The 24,685-nt window shown below is 44.0% G+C and overlaps 1 protein-coding gene across 1 annotated transcript; it reads right to left on the bottom strand.

Annotated features, from left to right (window-relative positions):
- Positions 1–77: 77 nt before the first annotated feature.
- On the bottom strand, positions 78–21,489 carry aif1l (allograft inflammatory factor 1-like). The gene is made up of 6 exons (XM_020516685.2): positions 21,382–21,489; positions 12,420–12,481; positions 8,964–9,030; positions 7,132–7,173; positions 4,850–5,012; positions 78–2,530 (listed from the first exon to the last, which is right to left on the bottom strand). The coding sequence occupies exons 1-6, from the start codon at positions 21,392–21,394 to the stop codon at positions 2,446–2,448; spliced, it is 432 nt and encodes a 143-aa protein (XP_020372274.1). The 5' UTR covers positions 21,395–21,489; the 3' UTR covers positions 78–2,445.
- Between the last annotated feature and the right edge of the window lie 3,196 nt (positions 21,490–24,685).

Below are 24,685 nucleotides of genomic sequence, written 5' to 3'. Positions count from 1 at the left end.
TGGATTATCAGTTTTTGTCCAATAGCTTTCGTCCCTTGGAGAAGCCAGGAAGAGTTTGAGCAAGGATGGCAACAAAATAAAATGCAAGGTTTTCAACAGTCTTTTATTGTGGAAATGTTCATTTTCCAACAATTGGCATTCATAGATAGAAAATCACTGGAATGTAGAATTCGCCAAGCTTCCAGTGATAATCTGCTATTCGGAAATCTCTCTCATATAAGTATAAACTCTGCTCCTGCATCGAAAAGGAAGAAGGTGCATTTCTCCGGCGCCTGTCACAATCTCAGGGTGTCCTTAAGAGCTTCACAGCTTGCAAGTGCAGTCACGGTTGTAATGCAGGAAATGTGGCAGTCAATGTATGCACAGCAAGCTCTCACAAGCATCACTGAGTTAATGACCAGATCATCTGCTTCTGCTGTTGATGGAGGGATAAATGACAAGGAAGTCAGGGATAGATTGTAGGGCACAGAAGGAAATCAATTGGTCCATATTGTCCATGCCAGCTTGTTGAATGAGCCATGTCCAGTTACCTCTGTACCCTGTTGTAAGCAGACCGGTGTTTAGAATTTTAGCTTTAAGATTTTGTTGGCTTTGTTTGGCCATTTTAGATGCTTCTATCAACATGTCATTTCATACTTATACATTTTGATTCCTTGGGATGAGAGGTCTGGTCACTTATGAATCAAGGTTTGCTCTTGCTTAAGATAAAATAAACACTCTAGGACACTCCATTCTCTTAGAGTAAGGGGATATGTTCACACATGGACAGATCCAATCAAGTGGACTTTCACCATGTATTCGCAAACTCAATTCCTTTCATTAATGAGGTTAATCCCTAAGCAAGGATAAGAGGAAGGTTCCGAGCACCTTGCTTCTGAGTTCTCCATATATCCTGTGGACAGTTAAAGTGATCCTGGCTCAGGCAGTGATTTAGATCAATCTAAATGAGGACAGTTTTTGGGCCCAGTTAATCAGGAATTTTCTGTCAACTTGGTGACATTTTACCTCAAGCGCGGAACAGGTTTCCTGTCTGTGAATTGCTATTGGGTCTAGTATTGCTCTCTGTCTTGTATTTCTGTTGGATATAACTTTGCACCAATTAATAGGAAGGCATCGTGGCTCAGTGGTCAATGCTACTGCCTCACAGCACCAGGGACCCAGGTTCGATTCTACCCTCCGGGTGACGGTCTGTGTAGAATTTGCACATTCTCTGCGTGTCTGTGTGGGTTTCCTCCCACACTCCAAAGATGTGCAAATTTAGGTGGATTGCCTGTGCTAAATTGCCCATTATGTGCAGGTTGGGCAGATTAGCCATGGGAAATGCAAGGTTACAGGTAATGGAGGGGGAGGGCATGGGTGGTTCTGAGAGGGATGATATTCAGAGGGCCAATGTGGACTCAATGAGCCAAATGGCCTGCTTTTACAGCATAAGGATTCTATATTGGTTACCTAAATGTCGTCAGTTGTTAGATGGGCACAATGTTTTACTCGATTCTACTGAATAAAATTTGATATTATGCATTAACTCAATATCCTAGCCTTTACTGGTGTTATACCTCTGTTGAACTTGAGCTTTGCAGTTTGAAAAGGTTAATTCAAAATTTTTAAATTAAGTGAGCTAAACCGAATTGAATTGACCTGAATTATCGAAAGACCCTTTTAAAACTCACACGATAATTCACTCATAGTGCTGCCAATGTTTACCTTGTCAAGCTCTTTATCCAATTTCCTTTTGAGAGTTACTATTGATTCTGTTTCCACTCCACTTCCTGGGAGTGTGTGTCCCAGATCTGAACACTGTGGTGTGAAAACATTTTCCTTACCCCAGTTCCAACTCCATTGCTAATTATCAGGAAATGTATTGTGAAAACCTTCGCTTCACAGTCATCGCAATGGCTAATTGCACTCTGATTAGATTGAGGTTCTGTGGTACACTGCTTCTTGTTGGACAGTCATAAATCTACAGTGTAAGACCTGGGCAGCTAAAGACATAGCCGCCAACATTTAGCACAGAAAATTGGTAATGTACAAGAGGCCAGAATCAGCCAGGTGCAAAGATCGGTGCAAGGCTGGAGTACATGATGGAGATATAGGGAGAAACAAAACCCCAGATGGATTTAAAACAAGAATGAGAAGCTCACGAATCCAGTCATTGGCGTGCCGAAAGCTTGTGTGGCTCAGCGAACACAGCATGGTGATGGGTGAACATGACGTGGTACAAGCTAGGAATAGCACAGCAGAATTTTAGATGGGTTTGAGCTTACAGAGGTTACAGACTATGGGAGGTCGGCCATGGAGTAGTCAGTCCTGTAGATACAGAAAGCATGAATGAGGACTTCAGCAGCAGATGAATGGAGGTGGGCAATGGTGGTGCAAGGTGGACGATAGAGGGCATGTGCAGAGGGTCAGGTGATCATCTCGCATTAACATTGGCAAAGAAAAGGATTATGGGAGGTCACTGAAGGTTTTCTTTGTTGGGTGTCCTGTGGGTTTCTCAGGTTCTTTTGCTTTCTCTTCATACAACAAGATTCTGTGCAAAGAGAGAAGGCATTAGCTAGGTTGTCATTTCAGCTTAGGTACCTCACACACTCAATCACAGAACATTCCTTGACTTTGCCCTTACATCATGAAAAATGGATTTGTTTTGACGACAAAGTATACTATTTCTTGCACACCCCGTGTCAAACACTCTAAGGGCAGGTACAGAAGAGGGTATGTAGACAGTAAAACTCACTCTACACTGTTCCCATCAAACACTCACAGGGCAGGTACAGGACGGGGTTAGGCACAGTGCAAAACTCTCTCTACACTGTCCCCATCAAACACTTCCAGGACAGGTAAACCACAGGGTTAGGTACAGAATAAAGTTCCCTCTACACTGTCCACATCAAACACTCCCAGGACAGATATGTTGCAGATTAAATGCAACGTAAAGCTCTTTCTTTACTATCCATCAAGCATGTACAATGTAGATACAGCGCAGAGTTAGACATAGATTAAACGACCCTCTGCACTATCCTATCAAACACACAAGGGGCATGTTCAGCACTGTGTTAGATACAGAAAATAGCTCTTCTACACTGCTCCATCAAATGCTGTCAGGACAGATGCAGCACGGTGTTAGAATTCCCTCTGCACTACTCCATCAAACACACACAGGGCGTGTGCAGCACGGAGTCAAATACAGAGTAAAGCTCCTCTATACTGTCCTGTCAGGGTACTCTGAGGGCTTATGCCAATGCCGCCTGAAAGCTAGAAAGTGAGAATGAAGCCTTTGCGATAAGGGCTGTGATAAGCTCCATCTACTCGTGTCTCACTCTAAATCCTTGAATGAATGATGAATCCACCTTCATATACAGTGCAACCCTATCTCCAGCTGGCAAGGTGCCCATATCCAATTAAATACTCACAGGGAGAAAATAGCCTGCAGCCTGGAGTTACTGATCTACAGGGTTGAAGTTTTTCAGTGCAGTTCATCTGATCAAGATGTAAGTGATCATCGAGCTAGTTTTAAAATCAACAGGCAATATGCTATGTCCACCCACAAGCTGTTTCTCATAATGTCATTTAAAATTGATTAGTCGTGGGCAGTACATGGACACTGTGATTTTAAAATGCATTTTATACCTTTTTTTTGCATTTAGTGGAGAGGATGAGATTTAAACTGAGTGTTGAGGTTGATATTCAATAGTATTGCCATCACTGAATCCTCCGCTATCAACATCCAGGAGGTTACTATTGATCAGGAACTGAACTTGACCAGCCATTTAAATACTGTATATCCGGGAACAGGTCAGAGGCTGAGAATTCTGCAATGAATATCTCACCTCCTCTCTGCCGGAATTCTGTCCACTTACACAAGGCACAAGTCAGGAACGTGATGGGATATTCCCCATTTGCCCAGATAGTGCAGGTCCAACAAGACTCAAGAAGCTTAACACCATCCAGGATAAATCAGCCCACTGATGGGATCAGTACCCCATCTACCACCTTCAACATTCACTCCCTTCACCACCGCTGGCAGAGTGCATGCCATCTACAAGATGCACTGTGCTAACTCACCATGGCTCCTTAGAAAGTACCTTCTAAACTAGCAAACTCTACCATCCAGAAGGACAAGGGCAGCAAACAGATAGGAACCCAACCATCCACACGTTCCCTCCAAGCTAAACACCATCCTGACTTGGAAATGTATCACGGTCGTCAAAATCTCCGAAGTCCCTTCCTAATAGCATTGTGGGTGTCCATACACTCCAAAGACTGTGACAATTCAAGATGGTGGGTCACCAAACACCTTCTCCAGGGCAGTTAGGGATGGGCAACAAATTCTGACCTTGACAGCTGCCTTCACAATCCTTGAACGAATAAAAATTTAAAACCCTGTCAATCACCCACACCAGCCCCTGTTTCTTTCAGCCCGCAACTCTCTGTAGGCAGGTTCAGTTCAAATTGCCCCCAAGACCCGCAATGAACTAGAAAATGGACAGGGGTTGCTATTGTAATAAAAGCAGTCCATGTGATTCTGCTTGTCTTCCGCTGCTGTACAAGACAAGTTCTTGCTGACACACAATCCCAACTTCAGATTTATACACTGTCTCGCTGTCTCTCTCTCTCTTTCAAACACACACAGACACACATACACACAAACACACATGCACACACATACACACACACAAACACACAGACACACACACACACATATACACATACACACAAATACACACACACACAGACACACACGCGCACATATACACACACGCAAAGACACATACACTCCCAAGTACCCCCATGAGCCACCCTTTCCCCTTTATCTCTCTCTATCTCTCTTGCTGTCTGAAGGAGGACTTACATTTTCGCGATGGCCGACCGCTTTCCTAGCATCATCTTCACGAAGGCTGAGTATGAAATAGTCTCGCTCATGTCTCCCACCACCTCCTTGATCATTTTCTTGAGCTCCAGGTGGGTCTTGGCTGCGCCAAGTTTCTCCAACATTCGCTTCAGTCCCATGATGTCTGAGTGAGAGGGTGAGGAGGAAAGAGAGAAAGTTTGACTTGGTGTTGAAACAACTCAGTTTATCTCTCATCAGCCTACAATATCCATAAACCCTTGGTGGGGTGCTCATCACTGCACGTGGTCACTATCCCTGGCAATGCCTGTGGGGACCAGCCAAGGCATTGGGATTCTGCCTTAGTTGGCCAGGTTGCCACAGCTGTGGCACTTGGATCATCATACCATAGAGGTGTGCAGCATGGCAAAAAGGCCTTTTGGCCCATCAAGTCCAAACCAGTCAAAAGGAACCACCTAACATTCTAATCCAATTTTCTACCACTTGGCCCATAGCCTTGGAATCACAGGTGCGTATCTAAATACTTCTTAAATGTTATGAGTGTTTCTGCCCTTACTACTCTTATAGGCAGTGACTTCCAGATTCCCACCACCTCTGGGTGAAAAAACTTTTCCTCACATTCCCTGTAAAACTTTCTGCCCCTTACCATCAATATATGTCCCCGACCATTGAACCCTCCGACAAGGGGAAAATTTATCTCCTGTCTTTTGGATCAGCCACGATCCTATTGAATGCAGAGCGAGCTTGAGACACTGAATGGCCTACTCCCTCACCTATTTCTTATGGTCTACCCGATCTATGCCTCTCATAATTTTATACATTTCAATCATATCCCCTTTGGTCTCCTCTCCTCCAAGGAAAACAATCCAGTCTGTCCAATCTCTGTTCATAACTAAAACTCGTCAGCCCATGCCACATCATGGCCAAAGCCATGAGGCCAGGCATATGAGCCAAAGCTCAGGATTTTGGAGTTGAATCAAACTCTGGCCCCAGGGTAACCTATTGACCATAAGAGCTGCTGGATTGATGGAACCATCCCCAGTGCAACCAAAAACACCAACTCTCCATCAGCCTTCAACAACAGAAGCATGACCACCCTTGCCCCTTCTGACCTTGCCCCGCAAAATGTGGTAGACTTCCAAATTCATAGGGAAAGGTTCAACAACTTCATCAGGGAACCAAAAAAAATATAGAATCAGCCTCATCAGGGTCAGCCCTGTCCCCAGGAGCAGCTTAACAAGAGATTGGATAGAGATTCACAAAGTCATGAGGGGTCTGGACAGAATGAGTAGGGAGAAAACGTTCACACTGGCAGAAGGATCAAGAACCAAAGCCCACAAGTTTTAAAGTATTTGGCAAAAGAAGCAATGGCAAGATGAGGAGAAATGTTTTCTTGCTGCACATGATTAGGATCTTGGATGCACTGCATTAAAATGCGGTGGAGGTAGGTTTGTTCAAGGTTTTCGAGAGACAATCAGATTATTACCCGAGAGGGAAGAACGTGCAGGACTACAGGGAGAAGGCTATGAGGAGTACCAGGTAACTTGCCCTTTGAGACTGCATGTTCACATTGGGCCAAATGGCCTCCTTCTGTTTTGGAAGTGGAAGTGGGATGCATTTTGTTCAAGTGAAAAGCAAGGAACTTTCCACTGGCAGAGGACCAACGGACACCAGACAATTCAACCATTAATTTGGGATGGGAAATAATGAGAATTTTGTTTTGACATTGTGGGTTGTTGTAGTCTGGAATGCACTTGTCTTAATGGGAGGGGTGGAAGCATGTCCAAGTGTAACTTTCAAAAGGGAACCAAACAAATATTTAAAAAGGAATGATTGGCAGTGTGATGGAGGAAGTGAGGGTCAAGGGAGGGGGAATAAATAGTCGCTCTTTCACAATGGTCCTTGCAGGCACAAGGGGCTGAATGGCCTCTTCACATATTGTCACATTCCATCATTCACAATGAAGATGGGTTTGTCAGACAGAGGATGAGCTAAATGAGGACTCCAAATTGGAAAGGAGCAGATTTGGAATGAGAGATGGCAGTGGCAACATCCCAATATTATCCGAGTCAACTTTCAGGCTGGTTGCAAGGGGGCTTGGAGAGACTCAGGAAAAAGCAAGAGATGAAATTTTTTTTCTGAAATGGAAAGTTTTCAAACCTTGAGGTTTGTTCTCTGAGGTTTTCATGGGAATGTGGACGAATAGCAGAACATCAGCTACAGGGCAACTGATTTCAAAACCCTTTCACTGAGACACTGTGTTCATTGAGAAATGTTGGACTTACCAATGTCTCCCTGGTCATTGAGGTCAAACTCCATGTATTTCTCTGAAAAGCAATGAAAGAACATTTACAGAGGATCACTGAGACTGAAATAAAAGACCAGATTTAGCTGGCCCAGACACTGGTTGGAAGTTTGATGTTCGCCCTTCCTGATTTTACAGCAAGTTTAAGACGTGGGACAAGGCTATTGGTCTAAGCTGGTGTTTACACCCCACTGCCAATCCGCACTGGCGCAGACACATTCATAGGATACCTTCAAAGATTCTGAGCAGAGAACTGGCCGCTGGATCACGATCTCCTGGGTGTCTGCCACAGGGACACCCACAAATGAGATATGAAGATGGCAGACATCAGTATGGACAACTTGGAGAAAGTAACTGATGTCCATGACGTTGGAGGGTGATGGTGAGGTGGGGGGTGGGGGGGATGCGGGGAGGGTACTGACTGTCATGGGGCAGTGGGAGACAAGCAGAAACGGAAAGCTCAGCATGGCCAAGAACAGGGCCTGGAGGAAACAGAAGCCGGAGAATCCTGCATCTGCTCAGCGTAATGTCTTCCTCCGCAACAGACGTGGCTGAGGCTACACCAGGCTAGGAGTTGGGCTCCAGAACCGCAACTGACACAACGATGAGCAACACGGCACAAATCAACATCTCACACAGCTACTGACTGAAGCCTTCCCAAACCTAGGCTTTGTAACATCCGTTTCTCCCCCACGCATTTACCAAACTTCCACTTAGCTTTCCACTGACTTCAGAACAAGCGCAAAGGAGGTGCAAAACTATTGCCTGAATCAAAGTCTTTAAAGCTAGAAGAAGGTGGAACCTATTAAAGGAGGAGGGACCAACGTGGAGTAGTTTAGATAAGGAATTCCAGCACTCAAGGCCCAAGCAGCTGCAGGAATAGATTTCAGTGATAGAGTGATAAAAATCAGAGGCAAAGATTGGAGGGGCGTGCAGCATTGCTGGACCACTGGCGGTTACAAAGATAGGAAGTGGGTTAGGCCCAGAGATTTGAAACCAAGGATGATAAGTTTAAGATCAGGGCTTTGCTGTACCAGGGACCAAGACAGATCTGAAAGCTTCAGGGAGTTTCAGGGTCGAACAAGATCTGATGAGGGGTATGGGCAGCTGCAACAAATGTCCGAATGATTGTCTCAGGCCTTGTTGTGAATAGGATCCAAGGAACAGGAGCAGGCCATTCAGCCCATCAAACCTGCCCCACCTTTCAATATAGTCATGGCCAATTGAACACCACAATGCATTTTACTCACCCTGGCTGATTGAGCACCACAATTCATTTTACTCACCCTGTCTGCACTGCCATGTACTCCACTGGTAACCAGAAACCTGTCAATCTCTACATTAAACATAATCAAGGACTGAGTTTCTATAGCTCTCTTTGGGAAACAGTTCCAAAGTTTCACAACATCCGAATAAAAAAAAATCCTCCCCATCCCTGACCTAAGTGGCATCCCCCTTATCTTTTAAATAACGTTCCCAGTTCTAGACTGTCTAGCCAGGATAAGCACCTACTCTATGCATCCTTTTAAGTGCCTGGTAATCTCATTCTTCACAGCTCTGGAGAATGTAGTCCCAGTTTGCCCTATCTCTCTTCATAGGACATGGGGTGGGTTAGTCCAGCCAGATGTGAAAATGGCCATCACGCTTCATCTGAACTCATTGGGCAGAAAATTATTAAACCCCGATCACCTCTAACACCACGCCAACCCCGACTGAACTGGATAAAATCAGGCACTCTACTACACTGAGCTCAATACTTCACATCACCAATCCATATCAAGCAAATTTGACAGCAATGAACAGAAGAATTACGTTTGAAAGCTGTGAGCTTCTCATCCAGGTTTTTATCAGTGTTGTACTTTGGGTTATTCAGGAACTCCTACGAAAGAGAAAGATCTCAGTCATTATTGAAATCAGAGTTCGGAGAGGCAGACAGAAGACGCAATCATTGAATCAGTTATTACATGGCTCTCATGCTCCCGCTCCATCACTCAATCTTCAACATTCTAATTAGCAATGTCTGGGGAGGTGGGAGGGGTCAGAATATCACATTTCAGACACATTGTCTCAACAAGAACAACACCAATTTGCATTCATGCAGCATCTTTCATGTAGTGAAATGTTTCAAGGTGCTGTAGTGATGTGATTATCCCATAACTTTTGATCAAAGGAGTTGAAATGATAGCAGTTTCTAAGGTTGGCTGAACATTATTGACAGTGCTTTAATATACCTCTTGCAGTCAGTGAATGACTGCTCACACACTTACAGTTTCTGTGGTGCTTGTTTATTTTGCTCTAATCAACACCCAGACTGAAGCAATCAAGCACATTGACCACAGATCAGTTACCAGACTGAGGTAGTCAAACAGAAAACAATTGAACGAGTGAATGCTGCACATGATTAATGAAATGCGACTTGTTTTGTACCACTGCCCAGGTCAGATTCATACTCACCTGACTCCTTGCGCTGTCTCTTTCTTGACCTCATTCGATACCATCATCTCCAAACTGCGAACCTCCGAACTGCATTCAGTCTTGGTTCTTGCTTACAATCTACAATCTTTTGAAACTGCTGCCTGAACACATCTTGCCACAACCTCTTGACCTGTTCCACCTTCACAGCTTTGAGTCCACTCGCCATCTCTCTGTAACCTAAAACCCTCCAGGATGTCAGTGTTCCAAGCTTCTGGGCCTCTACTAATTTACATTGTGGGCAGCACAATGGCTCAGTGATTAACACTGCTGCCTCACAGTGCCAGGGACCCGGGTTCAATTCCACCCTGGGGTGACTGTCTATTTGGAGTTTGCACATTCTTCTCATGTCAGCAAGGGTTTCCTCCCACAGTCCAAAGATGCACAGGTTAGGTGAATTAGCCATGCTAAATTGCCCATAGTGACAAGGGATGTGCAAGCTGGTTTAGCCATGCAAATGCAGGGTGACAGGGATGTGGTGAGTTTGGTTCAGATGGTCTTTGGAGGCCCACTACCTGTCAGCAGTGCATTTATCTGACCTGGGCCCTAAGTTATAGATCTCCCTCAATAGACCATGTTGATGTTTTGCTTCAAAGACCACTTCAGAGTTTAGGGTTTCCCTGTCTGAAAGGGCTACTTTTTTGGGCCTCTCTTATCATTAACACAACCATTCATCTCCCTCTCTCTCGCTCTCTCTCTCTGTCTTTCTGTACTATAAGCAGTTACATTCTGCTGTGCTTTCAAGTTTCAATTCCCTCTCTTCGCTGAGATTGACTGGCCGCACGCTCCCATATTTAGCAGCAAGCGCCACACACAAGGGGTCAGTCAGTTCCACCACATTTACTGCACAGGAAATGCTACCCACAGCCCCCTGCTCTACAGCACAATAGGGAATATGCTTCCTGGCTGATCTAGCCACCGTGCACTGACAGTAAACCACATGGCAGTCCAGACTTAGAACATTTCAGGCACAGGAGTTGCGAGGCGTAACGGCTGATTTGGTCAATTTTGTAGACCCTTCAGACTAGAACTGTCACAATCCCTCGACCAGCAATGCCAAGGGGAAGAGCTGGAGTGAGGGATTGAATGCAGTCAGCTGGAAATAGCTGATGTAATGAGGCAGTGTGTTGCTTCCTCAAATTAAAGCAAATAATTAATATTCATTGCTCTAGGCTGCAGGAGCAACACATTACACTGGCTACTGGAATCCTCGCCCATGCCTGCAATATTGCGGAACCTTTCACACCCTCTGAACTTCCAAAGAGCTTCACCACCAATGTTCCATTTTGTAGATCACATGACGCAGCTGTTTTTGTGCACAGGAAGAGTTCACAAATAGCACTGAGAAGTAAGAGCAGTTCTATGTGCATTTTGTTCCTGTTAAGTGACATGGATCAGGGAAATATATTTTGGCCACGTCACGTAGAAAGTTCCCCTGCCTTGCTCAAATATGGCAGTGCGCCATTTCATCCCACCAGAGAGACCAGGCACAGTTTGACAGATTAGCCACAAGGCAACACAAAAGCCCTCTGGCTGTAAAAAGTAAAAGTAAGGAAGTTACGTTTCTTCTTCAAAGGGCATTGGTGAGACCACATCTTGAAAACCGTGTGCTAATTTTGGTCTCTTTATTAAATAAAGATGTGAATACATTGTAGGCGGTTCAGAAAAGGTTTATTAGATCAATATCTGGAATGATCTAGTTGGCTTCTGAAGATAGGTTGGACAGGCTGGGTTTAATTCCACTGGAGTTTAGGAGAATGAGGGGGTGACTCGATTGGAGCGTACAAGATCCTGAATAGTCTTAACGAGGTGAACGTGCAGGGAGCACACAACTAGAGGGTACTGTTTCCTGGGTTTATGTCTCACCTGCTCCAGAGGTCTGAACAGGTTGATTAGAAAAACAGGTTAAAAATTTAGGACAAAGAAGAAGAGAATTTTATTTTTCTCTCAGAGCTTTGTACGACCTTTGAACTTTTTGCATCAGAAGGCAGCGGTGTCATTGAATATTTTTAAGGCAAACATTGATACATTCTTTTTGGGAAGGGGCAATCAACATTTACCCTGAGGGTGTGGGCTAGACAGAAATGTGAAATTTGAACCACAAACATTATCAGCCAAGACCTTTTTTAAAAAGCAGAGCAGGCTTGACGGGCCAGATGGCATGTTTCTGCTCCGAATGTGTATGAAAAGTGGGGGAGACGACCCAGAACATGTGGCAAAGGATCAGAAGAATTTTACAGCTTCTCCCAAGGTCGTATGGGAGAGGTCTTAAAGGTAGACTCCTTTTCAGCGCCTGTCCACACACCCCTGCTGCAATTTTACCAAGGGCTGGGAGAATACAGGTCAGTCCATTCATGCCTAGAACAATTTAGCCCCATAAGTGACCTAGAGAGGCTGATGCAAAATGGGATAATGCAGAGAGATCTTTACTCTGTATCTAAACTCATGCTTTACCTGCCCTCGGACTGTTTGAGACAACAGTTTAGAGACAGCTTTACTCTGTATCTAAACCCGTGTTTTACCTGCCCTGGGACTGTTCGATGGGACAGTGCGTAGAGAGCTTTACTCTGTATCTAATCCCACACTGCATCTGCCCTGAAAGTGTTTGACAAGACAGTGTAAACACAGTGTCCTAGAGATTCTTTGTGCTAATAATTGGTGCCTGGTATGGAAGCATTTTCGCTGTTATTATTAATAATGGTTATCTCCATGAACTCAAACTTACACAAATTATTTTTTTCTTATCTCAGCCCTGTCTTTTTTATGCACCTATCCCTTCCTTGCCTTTTTCTGTACCTTATTGATTGATTCCAGACGGTCATCCTGTTGTGCTTTGAGAATTCCGAAAGCTTTACCACCTGAAATATTGAAAAATGAAAGCTCTTATTCAAAGAAGGTACTTCAACGAGGCAGCAGTAGAGAATCACTACATTATATCCAACCTGTGTTGTGCCTGCCCTCAGAGCGTTTGATGGGACAGTGTGATCTAAGAGCAAGAATAGGCCATTCAACCCCTCAAGCCTGCTCCACTCTTCTAGATCATGGCTGATCATCTATCATAAACCATATTCACGTGCTGTCCCCATATCCGTTGAATTAATTACTAACTAGAAAACTATTGCTCTCTGCTTTGAAATGACTGAACAATAAAGTTTCCAAAGCCCTCTGGAGCAGAGAAATTCAAAGAGACCTCACCCTCTGAGTGGAGAAATTCCTCCTCATCTCAGTCATGAATGGCCTGTCTTTTACTCTCACCCCACAGCCAGGGGAAACATTCTTCCTACATCTACCCTGTCTATCCCTTTGTGAATTATATACCGTATATACTCATGTAAAAGTCAAACTTCTTAGACTTTTTTTAAGGTTAAATTTATAGCATCGACGATTACATGGATACTACTTTTGAGGGGCTAAAATTCATGTCCAAAATACCATATCATTAGCAGAACACCAATTGATCTCTAAACGAATAAAGAAAAATGAAACACAATGAATTACGATAATTACTGTAATATCCTTTAGTTCAGCATGCAGCTTTTGTGCAGTCTTAGTTCTCTGCCAAGGTATTAAGTCATGCCTTCTCATGAACATTGTGCACCATCCAGCATTTGCCTTAAAATCCGAAATTCCATCCTTCTCTAATTCATTTTGTGCATGGATTCAGATGGCTTCACAACTAAAGCATTTTCCATTTTGATGATTTTCAAGTACCCAGTCAGCAACTTTTTTCTCCAATTGTGACCACTTGCTAGATTTGCCTCTGTTGACACAGTTTCGTTTTGGCATTGTTGAAAGTTGGTTTGATATCTTTCTCCAGTCTCTCACAAGTTTCTCCAAAAGGCAAAATTCTTTTGCTGCTACAAGTTATTTGTCTTCTCTGCAACTTCAATAACTTTCAGTTTATATGCTGCTGCATATGTTTTGTTTTTTTCTGGGGGGCACTTTTACACAAAATGATGAAGAAATTTCAAATACATAATAGGATGAAAAAAATTAATTTCCTCATCATAACATTTATGTACAGGGTAATACCTGGATTCACAAATGTTGATCTGTTATCTGTGAAGAACTAGGGTCAAATTTTACACGAGATATATGGAAAATTCCAGATTTTTGGCCAAAAATAGAGGGTTGACTTCTACATGAGATCAACTTTTACTTGAGTATATATGATACGTTTCTTTGAGGTTGTATCTTTTTTTTTCCTAAACTGCAGGCCTGATCTCCTTAATCTCTCCTCATAGGGAAATCCAATTATCCCAGGTGAACAAAGGTGAACCTTTGTTACACCCCCTCAAGTGTTACACAAGTATATCCTTCCTTAGGCAAGGGGACTAGAACTGCACACAATATTGCAGTTGTGGTTTAATCAGTGTTCTATACAATTGAGACAAAACTTCTTTCCTTCTGTACTGAAATCCTGTTGCAATAAAAGCTAACATTCCATTTGCCTTTCAAATTGCTTGCTGCACTTGCATGTTAGTTTTTAGTGACTTCTGACCAAGGACACCCAGCTCCCTTTGTACATCAGCACTGCCCAGTCCATCAACATTTCAGAAATATTCTGCACCTCTGTCCCTCCTACTGGAGTGAATAACCTCACACTTATCCACATTATATTCAATCTGCCATGCTCTTGGCCATACACTGAGTCTGTCTAAATCCCCCTCAAGCCTCACTGAGTCCTCCTTACAATTCATATTAAGTTTTTTACCATCTCCAAAGTTAGAAATATCGCAATAGATCCACACATTCAAATCATTGATATATTATTTATGAACATCTGGGACACAAACACTGATCCTTGCAGTATCCCATTGGTCATTGGTCATAGTCTGCCAACCTGACCTATTCCTACTCTCCACCTTCTACCCATTAACCAATCCTTAAACCATGCCAGTATTTCACCCCCATTTCCATCAGCATTAATTTTGTTCACTGACCTCCTTTGTAAAACTTTGTTGGAAGCCTTCTTAAAACCAAAATGTACCACATGCACTTGGAGCCCCCAATATTGACTCTGTAAGTAACATCCTCAAAAACTCCACCTTTTGTAACACATGATTTCACCTTCATAAATCCACTGTTGTCTCTGTCCAATCAACAATTGGCGTCAGGCTAACAGTTCTGTACTTTCCTGCTTTTTCTCTCCTTCTTTTCCAAAGCAATAGAATTGCATTTCCAATGTTCCAATCTGCAGGCACCTTGGCAGAATTAATAGAATTTTGAAAGCCGATCACCAATTAGTCCACTATCCTGTATCCATTCTTTCAACATTCTGGGGTAAAACTAATTGGATGTAGGGAATTTTTCAACTTTCAGTTCCATTGATCTTTCCAATACCACTTTTTAAGAGACAGTACTCTGGATCTAACTCCTTGTTGTGCCTGACCTGGGAGTAATGTCTATAAGATGTTAAAGGGAATTGACAAAGTAGACATAGAATGGATGTTTCCTATTATGTGGCAATCTAGAATGAGATCTCATAGTTTTAGAATAACGGGTAGCAGATCTAAAACAGAGATGAATAGAAAATCCTTTTCTCAAAGGGTCATGAACCCCTGGAATTCACTACCCCAGAATGTGGTGGATGCTGGGACATTGAGTAAATTTAAGGAGGAGATAGACATAGTTTTAATCATCTATGGATTGAAGGGTTATGGAGTGTGGACAGTTGAGAGATTTGAGTCTGAGATGAGATTAGATATGATCCTACTGAATGGCAGAGCAGGTTTGAGAGGCTGAATTGCCTACTCCTGCACCTGGTTCTTATGTTATTATGTTTCATGGGACAGTGTAGCTTTACCCTGTATATAGCCTCATGTTGTACCTTCCCTGGCAATGTTTGATAGTGACATTGTAGAAGGAGCTTCACTCTATATCTAAGCCTGTGCTGTACCTGTCCTGGGAGTGTTTGGTGGGGACAGTGCAGAGGGAGCTTTACTCTGTCTCTAACACCGTGCTGTACTTGTCCTGGGTGCGTTGTCCTGGGAGACAGTGTCGAGGGAAATTTTTTTTTCAGTATAAAAGAGTAGGGAGAGCTTTACTTTCAGTTTAAAAGAGTAGAAGGAGCAGTTCTTTTTATCTAACTTCATGCTGTCCCTGTCGTGGGAGTGGTTAATGGTAATAGTGTAGAGGCAAATTTATGCTGTATCTAACTCGTGCTGTACCTGTCCTGTCTACCCTCACCTTGCCTCAGTCACATTTGCCATCATAACCATCTATTATCTTCTCCCTCTAATACCTGTTTAGCTTCCCCTTATTCAACACTAGCTTTATTGTTCATTTCAACCACTCTTTGTGGTATTGAGTTCCACATTCTCACCACACTTCAGCAAAAGCGGTTCCTCTGAATTTCCTATTGGATTTCTTGGTTATGTTCTTAGATTGATGTTTTGTTCATAATCGCCTCCCCACCAGAAGAGGCACAGGGTAAACATAGGTCAGAACACCCCAGTGGTTTCGCTTAGGACTAACAGAGAGAAAGAGAGACAGTTGTGGCTGCCAGTCACGGGTCATCACATCTCTCAGGATGTCGTAACAACAGCCCCACAAGGAAATTGACCTTCAAGTAGCCACTTTGGCAGCTGCTTTAATGACCTTCCCATGATCCTAAGGTGAGTTTGATGATGATTTCAAAATCCACAGCACAATTCACCACTCCTCCGATATTCACAAGTTATAGAATGATGCAGAACACCGGAAGGCCATTCAGCCTATTAGGTCATGATGGCTGGTTAGCCCCACTCTTCATTCCAGCCCTGTAAATTCTTTCCTTTCCAGTATGTAACGTTCTTAGTTTTCCAACCACTCCTTTGGTGGAATGAAGCAACCATTGGCAGTATACACTGGGTCACACTTACGCCAGCAATAATAGTCTGATCTTCAATGGGTCATCATTGAGTTTCCTACCATTGCTATCCTTTGAGGGTCTCAACAGGCTGGGAGCTTAGCTGAGCCAACCATATCAGAACTGTGCTTGCTAACGGAGATCATACAGCAGCTGAGTAGTCTGCAGCGAATGAATGACCTCTTGAAATTCTCAAAGCTTCACTAATGTCTAGAAGCTCAAATGAGGAGTGCAGTGGATTATTCCTACCTTATTTCTACCGCACCATCCCCACATTTTCCTTCAATACATACATCGTCCAGATGTTCCTTCATTGGTGCTGGGACAGTATTGATGTTGGAATGGACCTTCATCCCAGCCAACATAGATTGTAAGGCTTCAAAAAAAAAGACCCACAGCTTTGGTCTTATGTTTGCCCTAAGAATTGGACATAAAATGCCCTTGGCTAACGTCATCCTCTGCCTCAAAATGGAATACATGAGTATTCACGTTTAATTTGTTAACTTGTTGTTGCTAATGCTTCATCCTTTTTCTGTTACTGTTTCAAATTCAATTTCCAACAAAACAATGTCTAAACATCCAAACCAAAAGCAAAATGCTGCGGCTGCTGGAAATTTGAAATGCTCAGCAAGTCTGGCAACTTCTGTGGAGAAAGAAACAGAGTTAATGTTTCAAACCTGTGTCCTTTCGTCAGAACGGGGAGTGCTTAGAGATGAAACAGTTTCCAAACAAGAGATGGAAAGGCAGAGGGAATGGAAAAAGCAAATGAGAACAGCAGTAACAGTGGGGACGGCAGGACAGATTAAGGCACAAATAATATGATAATGCAAGACAAAAAGAGATGCCAGTGGGACAAGTTAAGAAATATAAAAGATGAGCCCAGAAAAAGGCAAAAATGGGCAAAGCAGAATCGCCAATCCACACGTGCCTTCAGAAATAAGCATCAGAGATCAAAACCTGAAACTGTTGAACTCAGTATTGGTCCAGCTGAGTGCCTAAGTGGAAGCTGAAATGCTGTTCCTCTGGGTTTAGATTCAACTTCATTGGAAAGCTGCAGTAGAGTGAAGACAGAGAGGACAGACTGGGAGCAAGGTGGAAAATTAGAACAGAAGGCAGCCACAAACTGAGGGTCACAGAGGCGGACAGTGTAGAGGTGGTCCCACAAATCAATCTAAGTTTGGTTGTCTTGATGCAGAGGAGACCAGATTGTGTGCAGGGAATACAAAATGCCAAATTGAAAGAAGTACACGAAAAATCACGGATTCACCCTGGAAGGTACATTTAAGGCCTTGGATAGTGAGGAGGGTGGAGGTGAAAGGGCAGGTGTTGTAACTCCTCAGTTGGTATGAGAGGGGGGCTGGGGTGTTGCAGGGTAACTGAGGAGTGGACCAGGATGAGGAGAGAACTATCTCAACAGAACACTGAAAGGTAAGGGTAGGGGATGATGGGCATCAAGCTGAAGGTGGCACAAATGGCAGAGGATGGTCTATTGAGTATGGAGGCTCGTAGGGTGGAAAATGAGGACAAGAGGAACCATTTCACCCAAGTTGTTAGCACCCAATCCACCACCTTAACATTCACTTCCTCCACCATTGAAATGGCATAGCAGCAGTGTATAGCATCTATAAGCTGGAACTTATCAAGCATCCTTGATAAACATAAAACATGTTCTAAACCCATGCTTTCCACCACTTGGAAGGACATAAGGCAGCAAAAGCATATGGGATCATGACCATCTGTAATATCCTTTCCAAACCACTACACCATCCAGGATCATATCACTCTTCCTTCAATTTTGCTGAATTAACTCTCAAATTCCCTTCCTAACGACACTGTGGGTGTCCCTACATCCCAACAACTGAAGCAGTTGAAGAAGGCAGCTCAGCACCACCTACACAAGGGCAATTAGTGATGAGCAAAGTTTGCAAGCCCAGCCAGCGACACCTGGACTCCTGAAGAAATATAATAAGAATCGGCATATTTTGTTGAAGCTTTTCACATTGCACGCATCAGGATATTCTGCAAGGCCTGAGGAGAGAGTTGTTCCTTCAGGTTGATGACCTCTTGTCAGAACTGGAGTTTAGAGATGCAAGAGATTTCAAACAAATCAGTGGAAGGGAGGAAAGACCAAAAGAGAACATCAGTGCATGGGGTGGGGAGGGAGGAAGATCGAAGAGATTCAATGACAAAAGTGGTGATAATGAAAGGCAAAAGGAAAGATGGTAACAATAGGACAAGTAAAGAAAGAAAACAGATGAAGTAAAGGAGGTGGAAAATAGAATCGCCAGGAGCCGCTGATATCCAAGTAAAACAAACAGTGTTGCTGTGATCTGAAATTGTGGAAGGTTTGAGTTATAAAGATAGGCTGTATAGGCTGGAAATTTTTTACACTGGAGCATAGGAGATTGAGAGATAACCTTATATAAATTTATAAAATAATGAAGGGTATAGATAGAATTAATTAATGGTAGTTGTCTTTTCCCTAGGATGGGGGATTTCAAGACTAGGGGCCACATTCTTGAGGCCAGAGGAAAGAGATCCAAAAAATACATGAGGGGCAATTTTTTACACAGTTTGGAATGAACTTCCTGAGGAAGTGGTGGATGCAGGCACAGTTACAACATTTAAAAGACATTTAGATAAGTTCATGAATAGGAAAGGTTTGGAGGCATATGGGCCAGGAGGCAAGTGGGACTAGTTTATTTTGGGATTATGTTCAGTATGGACTGATAGGACTGAAGAGGCTGTTTCCGTGCTGTATGGTTCTATGACTCTGTTATTGAGTCTGGGAGGTAATGTCTCGACAGAAAGACAGCGCCCTGGACAGTGCTGCACTCCCACTGCACTGTGCCATCTGTTTCACAGGCATGTTCAATTCTCTGGACCACAGGTGTGAGCCAACTTCTGACTGGCAGAGGTGAGAGCACTGGAACTGACCCACTACTGACAGGTATGAGGAGAGGAGCTGCCCAATTTTAAGCCAACCTGTGCAAGCATGTAGTAAATATGGCAGTCAGGGATAGGAAGGATGGGAACATTAGCTTGTGCGGCAGTCTGAACACTCTGCTGCTTTCCACCATTTCAACCAGGATCTTCATTTTCCCCATAACCCTTGATTCCTTTAATGATTAAAAATCGATCTCAGCCTTGAATAAACATAATGACCAACCTCTATGGTAAAGAATTCCACAGATTCACCCTACGCTGAGAGAAGAAATTCCTCCTCATCTCTATTTTAAACCCGCAATTCTGAGATTATTCCCTCTGGTCCTAGACTCTCCCACAAGGGGAAACAACCTTTCTGCATTTACACTGACAATGCACCACCCCAGAATCGACGGGTAGTGAAAGGAAGGGTCAAGGGTCCATTCCTATTGGACACAAGGCCAGCCAAACAACCTGACAAGATGCCATGCCATGTCTTCGGAGCCAGTGTTTATTTGCTTCAGTCAGTTTGGCAATAATGTTGTCCCTGGTTCAACAGTAAGCCCACAGTCCTTCAAAATTGAACACAATGTGGCTGAAAACTTGCAAATAGCGCGGAAACTCTTCCGCGGGTTTGGAGATGATTATTGCAAAACATTTTTCGGACGTGTTGTTTTAGTTTTGTTTTAGAGAAATACTGAGACGCCCAACTAAAGAGGCATCAGCAATGGTCCAAAGTAACAGTCCAAACTATTATCTTTTGCAGGTAATATCTGAGTTGTGGCAGGTAAACTATCCCTGGGAATAAATGACTATTAAAATTTCGTACCAGGGCAACTAGATGAGGAGGAGCAGAGATAGAGGAGCGGGAGCGTGAAACCGAATGGGTTTTAATCCCTGATGTCCCTGCGCTGATCCCTCGACCCAACAAGAAATTAGGCCGATATGACAAAACAAAAAACGGCGGATTCTGGAAGTCAGAAACGCACACGCAAAAAGAAATAGAAATTGCTGGAGAAACTTAGCAGGGCTGGCGGCATCTGTGCAGAGAAAGCATGTTTTTTCGAGTCCAGTGACCTTCATAAGTCTTATACAGCAATAAAAACAGAAGTTGCTGGAAAAGCTCAGCAGATCTGGCAGCATCTGTTCTGTGAACTGTTCTGAGAAAGGGAAGTACTGTTCTGAGGAAGGGTCACCGAACCCCGAAACGTAAACTCTGACATTTTTTTTCTTCACAGATGCTGCCAGACCTGCTGAGCTTTTCCAGCAACTTCTGTTTTTGTTCCCGATTTACAGCATCCACGGTCCTTTCGGTTTTTATTTGTTCGCTAGCAATTTCGGAAGCAGTTAGGGCACAGCGTTGCTGTCCCTACGACTTAAACCAGGCTTCTCCGGGTTCAAACTCCACCTATTCCAGAGTTGAGGTGTAAGTATCCCTGAACAGGTTGATTGGGGAAAAAGTCATAAATCAGACAAGACGTTAGCGAAGGAAATAAAGCGTGCTCTTGGCCTTTGGAAGCTTGCTGTGAGCAAATGGTCTGCCGTGTGCACCCACATTTCGTCGAAGCCCTTTCATTCGGCTTCGGGGCGCTCTGATGCTGTGGGAGAGGCGCTACGCGAACGAACCTCTCTGGCAATCGGCAGTACGAAGCGCCACTTCCTTCAAGGTCAGTTCACAGGGAGTAAGCGGGGAAAACAGCAGCAATGTTGAACGAATATCTGCAGCACACACACACAAAACGGATGGTCCTCTTTGCGAAATACCGCCGGGAATTGGACAGGTACTAAGAAAAAAATGATGCAGAGATTCAGGACAGCCACCAGCATCTTGGAGAGGAGAACTTTGGGGAACAGCGAAATCCTTGTCAAGACCAGAAATTGCTGGAAAAACTCAGCAGGTCTGGCATAGAAATCAGAATTAACGTTTCGGGTCCAGTTACCCTTCCTCAGATCTCGAGATCCTTGTTTTTTTTTTGCTCCTACCTTGAGGGTTCATTGTTGAACTTGCGCTCCCGGTCGTTCTGTTCGGACGGTAGCTGCGGGTTCTATTTTTAAAGCAAACTACTTGTGAACATTGAGTGCGGAGAAGTTTAACTCCCCTCTGGTGATGTAAGCATCTTTCAGTGACAATTTAGTTTCTTTTCTGCCTCCGCCCCACCCCCACCCCCACCCCCACCCACCTTAAAAATGCAACATTTCTCTCTCTGAATTTTCACAATGACCTTTACTTCAAAAAGACAAGCCTGCATTGTCCCAGCGCCCAGTGCCTGCTTTAAGGCAGACATGGTGCAGGAGGAAGAAGGATTGGAAAGGGGGAGTTCAGGGATTGTTTGGGGGGCGGGGGACGCTGGTGGTCAGTGGCAGAGGGGAAGATTGCACAGGGCAAGAGTTGGGATGCATCTTCAGTCCGGACACAGTTATTTTGATTTAGTAAGTTATGTAAGGTTCCGTTCAACTTTTAATTTGTGTTTTATTCCCGTACAGTGCTCCAGCAGGGGCGGTTTCATTATTTTTGACTCGCTGTTTTTAAAAAAAAGTAGAGGGAGTTATACTCTGTATCTCACCCTCGGCTGCACCTATCCTATCTTATGTTACGGTGGTAGTGTCCCTGCCCCGAGACCAGGAGGCTTCGAGTCAAAGCCGATTCAGAGTGTGTAACAGATTGGTTAGGGAAGGAGCTTCACTCTGTATCTAACTCTGTGCAGTACCTGTCCTGGGAGTGTTTGATAGGGACAGTGTCCATGGAGTCTTAATTTCAGTTTAATAGAGGCAGGTTTTACTTTGTATCCATCTCCATGCTGTCGCTGTCCTGGGAATGTTTGATCAGGACAGTGTGGAGAAGCAGTGTAGGGGAGTTGTGTAGCAATGTTGGCCTAGTGGTATTATGTTTTGGGGACCCGGGTTCAAATCCCGCATTGGCAGATGGTGGAATTTGAATTCACTAAATATCTGGAATTAAGAGTATAATGATGTCGGGGAAAAACCCATCTGGTCCTTTAGGGAAGGAAACTGCCATCCTTACCTGGTCTAGCCTACATGTGATTGGAGACCCACAGCAATGCCCTCTGGGTAATTAGGGATGGACAACAAATGCTGCCTAGCCAGCGACGCCCTCATCCCATGAATGAATTTTTAAAAAGCTTTACTATGTATATAACCCTGTCCTGGGAATGTTCGATAGGTGCAGTATTCAGGGAGCCTTACCTTGAGTTTAAAGGAGTATAAATAACTTTACTCTGTATCTAACCCTGTGCTGTACCAGTCCTGGGAGTGTTTGTTGGGGACACTGTAGATGGATTCAGTTTAAAAGAGAGACCTTTATCCTTTATATGACCCTATGCTGTACTTGACCCGGGAGTGCTTGATGGGGGAAAAGTAGAAAGAGTTTTACTCTGTAGCTAACTTCGTGTTGTTCTTGCCTTCGAAGCACTTGATGGGGTTAGTGTAAAGGGAGACTTATTTTTAGCTTAAAAGAATAGGGAGATCTTTCCTTTCAGTTTTAGAGTGGATGCGGTTTAATGAGGAAAAGTGGTGTGTGATAGAGCAATAAAGTGTGAAAAAGAACAGACTGTAAATCACACAGTCTCTAAGAAGGCTATTCAGCCCACTGAGTCTGAATTGGGTCTTTGAAAGATCTTTTAGTCTCACTGTCCTGTTCCTTCCCTGTGTCCTTTTATCAGTACATATCCATCAGTCCGTTAACAGTGTTGAGCTTGTCTAACCTTGTTAAGGCTCCCTGCCTTAACTTCAAAAACCTTAAAATAGATTCAGGAAAGCCCAGCATTTTCACTGATTCCGTTAGACATAACAGAAACCGCGCAGTCTCCAGTAATTGGGCAGACGTTTTCGATTTCGCTTATACTCTGAACTTTCGCCCCATCATCACAGTCATTCCTGGAGCCGAACCTGCGGTTCAAGGGAACAACTTATTTCTCCCGAAACGTTGACTGCCCCTTTCCTCCAGATGCTGCCTGGCCGGCTATGTTCTTCCAGCCTCCTGTTTGTCTAACTTGGATTCAAGCATCTGCAGGGTTTTTTTGTCTCTAATCTTATTTCTCTTTTTGTTTGCTTGAACCCCTCAAACGAAACAGTCCTGTGGGGGTGAATGACATTTAAAGGGATGGATTAAAATGTAGAGATGAAAATGAAACGCAGACCGGAAGTTTATGATACATGCAGCTTCACAATTCAGTACGGAAGCCAAAGAATGGCCTCGAGAGCGGGAGACCACAGTCGCTTGTACAGATTGGAAAGGCTGGAGTTGGCATCTATATAGAAGGTTAAGGAGTTAATAGAAGTGCTCAGAACTATGAAAGGGGTCTAGACAGAGTGGATAGAGAGGCATTGCCTAATGGGTCGAGAACTGGAATAAAAAAGCCAATTCAAGGCGATTTTTAAGCAATAAGCAACAGCGACGCGCAGGCGAAATTGGTTAGGACGTGGAAATGCATTGTGGTGGAAGTAAGTTCAGTCAGGGCCTCACAGAAGGGACGCAATGATTATATAAACTAAGGCTCTGGGGAGAAGACTTGATGAGTTGCTCCTGCGGAGAGCTGGCACGGACATGATGGGCCGAATGGCTCCCTTCTATGCTCTGACGCCAGCCCAGCCCCCCCCCCCCCCCCCCCCCCCTCTTCACCCCGCCGGCTTCTATGCTTTTGTTGTATGGAGCAGATCTGTCTAACTTGCTTGCCCCTATCCAAGGTCTGTCCATCTAAACCAGAGAAATGTTGCAAATTGCCCCGGACTCGTTACACTGTAACCGAACCTGCTCGGGCTATGGCACCATCATTGGCCACGACATTAGAGAGGGGCGGGGGCATTGACAGCTATCCTATTTTCGATTGGGTAGCTGATTTGTCCGTCAAACTCTTTGACACCGCCTCTTATCACGTTTGATTGCGCGGGAGCTGTCGAAAGAACAAAAAAGTGGTGCAAATGCCCAATCATTTTACTTGCACTGGGGCACCGGCAATAGATTTCACTTCAAGCGGGGAAGTGTATCCATTCACCATCACCCCCAAAATGATTGCCTGCTTTGTGCAATTGTTTTCTTTCAATGACCTTTGTCCTGCTTCCGATCAACAACTGTCCTTGGAGCGCACAGAGGCTGGGAAATATTAAAGTTGCAATGGGTGACGCTCTTCACAAGCCGATTCTTATTCAAAGAAGGATCATAGACTGCACCGCTGCCTAATTGTTTAGAATCAAATAGTTGACTGAGGACAGCATTCGCAACGTTACATCAGCTGGTGCACTGAAAAAAAGAGGTCTGTCATCTCATTTT

Source organism: Rhincodon typus, chromosome 35, assembly GCF_021869965.1.
Source record: "Rhincodon typus isolate 14 chromosome 35, sRhiTyp1.1, whole genome shotgun sequence".
Taxonomy (NCBI): domain Eukaryota; kingdom Metazoa; phylum Chordata; class Chondrichthyes; order Orectolobiformes; family Rhincodontidae; genus Rhincodon; species Rhincodon typus.
The sequence above is the reverse complement of the archived record's forward strand: the minus strand, read 5'-3'. Positions and strand labels throughout refer to the sequence as shown.

What these genes read in the sequence shown, in the direction of transcription:
- aif1l (XM_020516685.2), bottom strand. An exon ending in GTCTGGAATCAATCAATAAG is followed by an intron (nt 9,031 to 12,419) that starts GTACAGAAAAAG and finishes TCTCTTTCGTAG; the next exon opens with GAGTTCCTGAATAACCCAAA. An exon ending in GAAGCTCACAGCTTTCAAAC is followed by an intron (nt 7,174 to 8,963) that starts GTAATTCTTCTG and finishes ATTGCTTTTCAG; the next exon opens with AGAAATACATGGAGTTTGAC.